Genomic DNA, 7,577 nt, shown 5'->3' on the forward strand with positions numbered 1-7,577 from the left:
AGAAGGGGCAGCGAGGGGAACCTGCAGGAACTCTCTGCTCTGGAAGAATGCAAGGCAGGCTGGGACCTTGTCAGCGAGGAGCCCCTGGCATCTTTCCAGAGATGCAGCTGAAGGAGTGACCCCAGTGTGTTCTTAACAGGAGCCGGGAACCGCCTTCACGCTTCTCTGTGCGCTTCCCACCTCCTGCCTGGAGGAAGTCCTTCCCTGACTCTAACCTCAGTCCTGATGCTGTCCCACCTGCTCAGCTCTCAGGCAGATCAATGCAATGCCCCCTGGCTGCCTGCTCTGCCCGCTGGGCCTGCAGCCCACAGCCTGCCCTTCAGCCCTTGGGCCTGCTCCCAGGCGGTGCACAGCCTGTAACCAGACACTGTTTGTTTCCAGCAGGCACCCCAGCCCAGCTCCACGCGCTGTTCCTGGATCTCTCCAGAGCCGTGGGCGGAGCGCGCCCCTGACCAGTCCGTTGACCTTCGGCTGTTGGAGCCTGGTTAATTTTTGCCGTCTGCCTGCTGTGGGGCTCCTCCCTGTTGGGAATATAAGCCCGGACCAGGGCTGCTCCGTTCTCTGCCTGGCCTGAGGCTGCCTGAGCCGCCTCCCCACCTTCACCATGGCCAAGGGCTTCTACATTTCCAAGTCCCTGGGCATCGGGGGGATCGCCCTGGGTGTGGCGGCCCTGTGCACCATCATCGCACTGTCGGTGGTGTACGCCCAGGAGAAGAACAAGAACACCGAGAGCTCCCTCGGGGCTGCCACCACCACTACGTCCGCCTCAGGCGCCACCACCACATCCACCTCAGCCACCACCGTGGACGAAAGCAAACCGTGGAACCGTTACCGCCTCCCCGACACACTGAAACCCGATTCCTACCAGGTGACACTGCAGCCCTACCTCACCCCCAATGACCAGGGCCTGTATGTCTTCAATGGCACCAGCACCATCCGTTTCACCTGCGTGGTAGCCACCGACGTCATCATCATCCACAGCAAGAAGCTCAACTACACCCTCGTCGAGGGGCACCGGGTGGTCCTGCGCGGTGTGGGAGGCTCCCAGGCCCCCGACATTGAGAGGACCGAGCTGGTGGAGCCCACCGAGTACCTGGTGGTCCACCTCAGGAGCTCCCTGGTGAAGGACAGCCAGTATGAGATGAGCAGCACGTTCGTGGGGGAGCTGGCTGATGACCTGGCAGGCTTCTACCGCAGCGAGTACATGGACGGCAATGTCAAAAAGTGAGTTCCGGCTGGGGCTGCCCAGAGGGGTGGGTCTGAGGGGCCGAGGCCCGGCTGGATTCTGGGGGCCAGGGAAGTGCGCAGCTTGCCTGACTTTGAACCCTGTGCAGCTGGAGGCAGGCCCGTCACTTCACCTCCAGCTGCTGGCAGAGCCACTGCCAACACTCCAAACTGGGAGGGCTTCCCCACCCCGCAGCAGGGAGCTGGGGATGAAGGACAAAGTGTCCCTTGGACAGGCAGGAAAACTGAGGCTCAGAGGAGAGAAAGCCCCTGAGGTCCCTGAGAGCCTGTTGATATACCAAGTCCAGAAGGAACCCCGGCCTCCCCTAGTCAGCTGGCCTGGCAGGGCTCCGGGGCTCCCGGGTGGTGGAGGGAGCAGGGGTTAGGCTGGAGCAGCCATCCGTGGACCCCTTTCCCTGCATGCCCAGGAGCATCCTTAGTGCCCCCCCACCAGCCCTGGCATACCCCCTAACTTCCTGGTTGGGGCAGGGTGGTGGCCACGACGCAGATGCAGGCCGCGGACGCCAGGAAGTCCTTCCCGTGCTTTGATGAGCCAGCCATGAAGGCCGAGTTCAACATCACACTCATCCACCCCCAGAACCTCACGGCCCTGTCCAACATGCTTCCTAAAGGTACGCGGGCCCCGCTTGGGGCCACATGGCAGGGGGCCAGGCACCCTGGGGCTGGCGTGCGGGGAAAGAGGGTGCGTTCTCACATACTTACACGCTCCCTGCCCAGGTCCCAGCACCCCACTTCCAGAAGACCCCAACTGGATGGTCACCGAGTTCCACCCCACACCCAAGATGTCCACGTACCTGCTGGCCTTCATCATCAGCGAGTTCACCTACGTGGAGAAGCAGGCCTCCAACGGCGTCTTGGTATGAGGCTGGCCCATCTCTCCTTCCCCAGGGCTGGCCCTGGCATGAGGGTTCTGCCTGTTCTCCTCACCCCTGTACCAGCTTCAGAATCGTTAGGCCAGGGTTTGAATCCCAGCTCTGAGTGATTTCAGGCCAGGGCCTTAAGTTCTCTGGTTCTCCGTTTCTGCACCTGAAAAATGAAAACAATTGTTTCTCCTCATGAAGGGAGTTCCTGACCCACCAGTGCCAGACAGACGGTGGCTGTGCCGATTGTCGTTTTCCAAAGGCCCTTCTCTAGGACCCACAGCCTCCAGAGTCCCCTAGCGTTTCCGTCTGCTGACCAGGCCTCTGGGGTTAGCTTGGCTGGCCCCCAGCCCTGGCCCATTGGGGATCCCCCCAGCCCACTGTACCCTGGGACTCAGCCCGCCTGCCCCAGGGTGGAACGGGGCCCCTGGCCCACATCTTCCTCATACCTTGCAGATCCGGATCTGGGCCCGGCCCAGTGCCATTGCGGCAGGCCACGGCGATTATGCCCTGAACGTGACAGGCCCCATCCTTAACTTCTTTGCCAGTCATTACAACACATCCTACCCACTCCCAAAATCAGGTGAGTGGGGGTCATTGAGGTGGGAGGCAGTGGGCAGAGCTCCACTCCCGGAGGCCACCCTGCCAATGGCCTCGCCTCCCCAGACCAGATCGGCCTGCCTGACTTCAATGCTGGCGCCATGGAGAACTGGGGGCTGGTGACCTACCGGGAGAACTCGCTGCTGTTCGACCCCCTGTCCTCCTCCAGCAGCAACAAGGAGCGGGTGGTCACTGTGATTGCTCACGAGCTGGCCCACCAGGTAGCCCCCCGTCTTGGGGGGTGCGGAGAAGGAAATGGGGCTCCGGGAGGAGATGGGCATGTCCAGGCTCCACCCCAGGCTGCTAAGAAGGGAGGAGGGTGCCGCCCAGCAGGGCAGCGGGAGGGGTCACGATGATGTTGGTGAAGTCCCTGCTGTGCCCAGCAGGGCAGCGGGAGGGGTCACGATGATGTTGGTGAAGTCCCTGCTGTGCCCGGCAGGGCAGTCAGCCCTGAGGGGGGTCGTTCTGGGACTCTCAGTGCCTGGCCCAGGCGTGGCTTGCCCAGCTGACCCCTCCCCTCCACAGTGGTTCGGGAACCTGGTGACCGTGGAGTGGTGGAATGACCTGTGGCTGAATGAGGGCTTTGCCTCCTACGTGGAGTACCTGGGTGCTGACTATGCAGAGCCCAGCTGGAACCTGGTGAGCCAGCTGCCCTGGAGGCTGGTGTGGTGGGGGGCTGGGTGTGGAGGGAGACCTGGGCCACCGTTCCTGATGGCCCTGGGAAATGTGCAGAAAGACCTCATGGTGCTGAACGACGTGTATCGCGTGATGGCTGTGGATGCGCTGGTCTCCTCCCACCCGCTGTCCACTCCCGCCTCGGAGGTCAGCACGACGGCTCAGATCAGCGAGCAGTTTGACTCCATCTCCTACAGCAAGGTACAGCATGCTCCTCCTGGGGGCTGGCAGGGGTGCCAGGGTAATGGATGCACCCAAATCTCCCAAATCACTACTCAAGATTTGTGAGGACTTGGCCCGCAGGGAATGAAGCCGGGGTCTGGGGGCACAGGGCCCGGCTGGTTCGGCACAGCCTCTGACCACCCCCTCGCCTCCGCCCCCCCAGGGCGCCGCAGTCCTCAGGATGCTCTCCAGCTTCCTGTCCGAGGATGTGTTCAAGCAGGGCCTGGCGGTGAGTATCAAGCCCTGGGCCAGCCGTGGAGGTGGGTCTCCTTCCCCCCTTGACCTTGCCCCAGGCCTTAGCTCACCACAGAGGGGGAGCCTGGGAGGCCCAGCTGTGCCCTCACCGTGTCCCGTCTTTCCACAGTCCTATCTGCACACCTTTGCCTACAGTAACACCATCTACCGGGACCTGTGGGATCACCTGCAGGAGGTCAGTGGCAGCCGGCCCCTCCTTGGCCATCCTGTTGGGGTCTTGAGGCACTGAGCGTGCCTGGGGGCGGCAAGTGGATAGGAGAATGTGTCCAGCTCCGCTGCTGGCCAGCCCTGTGCGCAGATGGAGCCTCGTTGCTCCTCCCCACAGTGGGTGCCAGGGTGGCTCCTTGCAGGAGGTATCTGAGGGAGGCTGTGGCCCAGGCCCTGGCCGGCAGCCTCCCTCAAGCCACAGCCGGCTCCTTGATGGGAGCTGTGGAGCCCCTTCCTGGTGTCGAGGAAAGGGTCCTCATGGTTCCCAAGTCCAAACCAGCCTCTGCCTGGAACTCAGGAGCCGGGCATTCAACCTTCTCCCCATTCTTGGCTGTCCTGTGCCCTCTCCTGGTGCCTCCCAGGTGCATCTCTGCACACAGCTCCACCCTCAGCAGGAACTCTGCCCTCTGCCCCGCCTTGAGTTCCTCCATGACACCTTGCACAGCCCCTGTTTGTGGGGCAACCCCCCAGACCGCCCACACCCTCCTGCTTTCCTCTCAGGTGGTTGGAGTCCAACTGCTCTCCCTCCTGCCCCTATCAGCTCCGCTCCCTGACAGCTGCCCCACGCCTTCCCTACAGCCCTGCCCAAAGCCAGCCTCTTCAGGCAGAGGACATGTTCTCCTCCTCGACAGCCCCTGCAGAGTCCTGGGCCCCACATTCCTACCCAGCGTCTCCCCCACTGCAGCTGCTGTACTTCCAGTCCCAGGCCAGTCTCACCGGGGAGGCGAGACCTAGGAGCTTGTAGTGTCACAGCTGGGCTCCAGGTCCCTGCTGGGCAATTTCCAACCCCCCCACCCCACCCCAAGAGGCTGCTAACAAGATGACACTGTCATTGCCTGGGTCCCTCCCTCTACCTTCCTTGCCCTGCCCCAGCTGTCCTTCTGTGTCCCCTCTGAAGCCCAGCTCTCCCCCAGCCCTCCCTTCCCCACTTTCCCCAGCTCCTCCGCCCACTGCCCCCAGCCGTTTTCTCCCCACAAACTCTTCTGCCCTCTTTGTGGTCCTGTTCTTCAGTTATTAACAAATGATGTTGGCTTTCTGTTGTGATGACAAAGGCAAGGCAGGTGCATGAGAAAAGATCCAAGAAGACAGCAGCAGTGCCCCTCAGCCCCGCCCACACCCAGTCCCAGCACGTCTCCCTCATGCAACTCCCAACCCTGTCCCCCACCCCTGCCTGTGACACCCGGACACTGGCTTTCCGTCACCTCTGTCTCCACTTCCTTGTCATCCTCCCAGTTTGTTCAGGAAGAGCCATGGGTATCCTGGGCATCCCCTCCCTGACACATACACCTCAGAGTGAACCACAGAATGGGGGCTGTGTGTAGATTTGCTGGGAAGTTCTCCAGCTGGTCTAGCATGGAGCAGCCAAGGAGAGGCAGAGCCGGACGGGACCCTGGCCCCCCCCCCCGCTTGCAGCCCTGTGCTCTTCCCAGGCCTCCCGTACAAGCGGCCCCGCCTGCCCTGCTGGGGTCGAGGCGAGAGTCTGCAGAGGCTGCCCTGGATGGCAGGGACTGGAGGGTGGCAGCCGCTGATGGCCACGCCCTCTCGCGCCTCCCACAGGCTGTGAACAACCGGTCCATCCAGCTCCCCACCAACGTGAGCAGCATCATGGACCGCTGGACTCTGCAGATGGGCTTCCCGCTCATCACGGTGCACACTGGCACCGGGGCCATTTCCCAGGAGCACTTCCTCCTTGACCCTGATTCCAATGTCACCCGGCCCTCAGATTTCAAGTGAGCAGATGGAGCCTCTGAGGCCTGGTCAGGGTGGGTGGGTGGAGAGCGGTTGCGAAGGGACTATCGTAGGACTAGCTTCCTGTGGGCCCAGCCCCAGCCCCTGTAGGCAGGCCTCCCTCCATCCCCAGCCACTGTAGACACGCCCTCCCTCCAGCCCCAGCCACTGTAGACACGCCCTCCCTCCATCCCCAACCACTGTAGACACGCCCTCCCTCCATCCCCAGCCCCTGTAGACAGGCCTCCCTCCAGCCCCAGCCCCTGTAGACACGCCCTCCCTCCAGCCCCAGCCACTGTAGACACGCCCTCCCTCCAGCCCCAGCCACTGTAGACACGCCCTCCCTCCGGCCCCAGCCCCTGTAGACACGCCCTCCCTCCAGCCCCAGCCCCTGTAGACACGCCCTCCTTCCAGGCCCAGCCACTGCAGACACGCCCTCCCTCCAGCCCCAGTAGACCAGGGGTGCTCGGCTCCAGAGTTGGGCAGAAGCTGGGAGCCTGGGCAGCTGCTCCTCCCTGGCAGTGGTCACACTGCCATCTCTCACCACCTCTGTCTGGGCCTTTAATTTCAGCTACCAGTGGATTGTGCCCATCACATCCATCCGAAATGGCGCACAGCAGGCGGACTACTGGCTGAGGGAGGTACAAGGTAATCCAGCCCTGCCCTTGTGGGCAGCAGCCCCCACGCCATACTCCTAGCTCCTGGCCCATGTTCTGAGGGCTGTGATGGGCTATTACCTTTCATTCAGCAAATGGAGTTGACTTCTTTGGTTCCAATCTCCACTTTGCTGCTACCTCTCTGTGTGACTGTGGGCAAGTTACCATCCCTCTCTGGTCTCTAGTTCCTCATCTATAAAATGAGGCTAAGAACAATACTCCATTGGCTATGTGAGGATTAAAGGAGAGAATCCTAAGCCAGCCATGGTGGCTCATGCCTGTAATCCCAGCACTTTGGGAGGCTGAGGTGGGTGGGTCACCTGAGGTTGGGAGTTCAAGACCATCCTGACCAACAAGGAGAAACCCCATCTCTACTAAAAATACAAAATTAACCGAATGAGGTGGCGCATGCCTGTAATCCCAGCTATTCAGGAGGCTGAGGCAAGAGAATCACTTGAACCTGGGAAGCGGAGGTTGCAGTGAGATGAGATTGCACCATCGCAGTCCAGCCTGGGCAATAAGTGCTTAAAGTAGTGCCTGGCACACGGTTTGAGCCCTACTCAGCCAGGCACTGGTAAAGCGAAGGTCAAGGCAAGTCGTCCTCTGCCTTGGTCAAGGCTACAGATGAAGGAAGGCAAGAAGTTGGAGGCATTCTAGCGCTGTGCTGGGTGCTTTCAGGCTGTATGGTTGGGGCTAGTGAGGTATGGGGACATGGAGCTGGGAATAAGGGAGATTCAAGTTTGTGGAGAAGTCGAGGAAGGCTTCCCGGAGGAGGTAAGTTGAATTTTAGAGGAAGAGTAGAAGTCAGGCAGTCTAATGTGGCAAAGAAAAGAATTCCAGGCAGAGGAAATAGCAAGTGCCAGGGATAAAAGCCGGAGAGAGTGGGGACTGAGTGTGGCTAGGGCAGAGGTGTGCCCAAGAGATAAAGCTGGTCCCCAAGCGTCCCATGGGGTGCAGGAGACAGTGGCTGGGACAGGTAGGAAATGAACGAGCTGTTGGCCCTGACCTCTGGCTGCTGAAACAAAGCATGGGAGGATTGAGGGAGGAGGGGGAGACACAGGGAGGAGAGGGAGACACAGGGAGGAGGAGGAACCATGGGGAGGAGGGGGAGACACAGGGAGGAGGGGGA

General features: G+C 61.4%; 1 protein-coding gene across 1 annotated transcript in view; it reads left to right on the forward strand.

Moving 5' to 3' along the window:
- The first annotated feature begins 393 nt into the window (after positions 1 to 393).
- The window catches only part of LOC108295266 (alanyl aminopeptidase, membrane), a 19,084-nt gene continuing 11,900 nt past the window's right edge, over positions 394 to 7,577 (forward strand). The window contains exons 1-11 of the mRNA XM_017517339.2: positions 394 to 1,224; positions 1,714 to 1,856; positions 1,963 to 2,102; positions 2,562 to 2,688; positions 2,772 to 2,926; positions 3,231 to 3,344; positions 3,438 to 3,581; positions 3,766 to 3,831; positions 3,967 to 4,032; positions 5,622 to 5,794; positions 6,364 to 6,440. Coding sequence (XP_017372828.1) covers positions 605 to 1,224; positions 1,714 to 1,856; positions 1,963 to 2,102; positions 2,562 to 2,688; positions 2,772 to 2,926; positions 3,231 to 3,344; positions 3,438 to 3,581; positions 3,766 to 3,831; positions 3,967 to 4,032; positions 5,622 to 5,794; positions 6,364 to 6,440 — 1,825 coding nt within the window. The 5' untranslated portion in view covers positions 394 to 604. The remainder of the gene's footprint in view (positions 1,225 to 1,713; positions 1,857 to 1,962; positions 2,103 to 2,561; positions 2,689 to 2,771; positions 2,927 to 3,230; positions 3,345 to 3,437; positions 3,582 to 3,765; positions 3,832 to 3,966; positions 4,033 to 5,621; positions 5,795 to 6,363; positions 6,441 to 7,577) is intronic.

This window comes from Cebus imitator, unplaced genomic scaffold (genome assembly GCF_001604975.1).
Source record: "Cebus imitator isolate Cc_AM_T3 unplaced genomic scaffold, Cebus_imitator-1.0 Scaffold19, whole genome shotgun sequence".
Taxonomy (NCBI): domain Eukaryota; kingdom Metazoa; phylum Chordata; class Mammalia; order Primates; family Cebidae; genus Cebus; species Cebus imitator.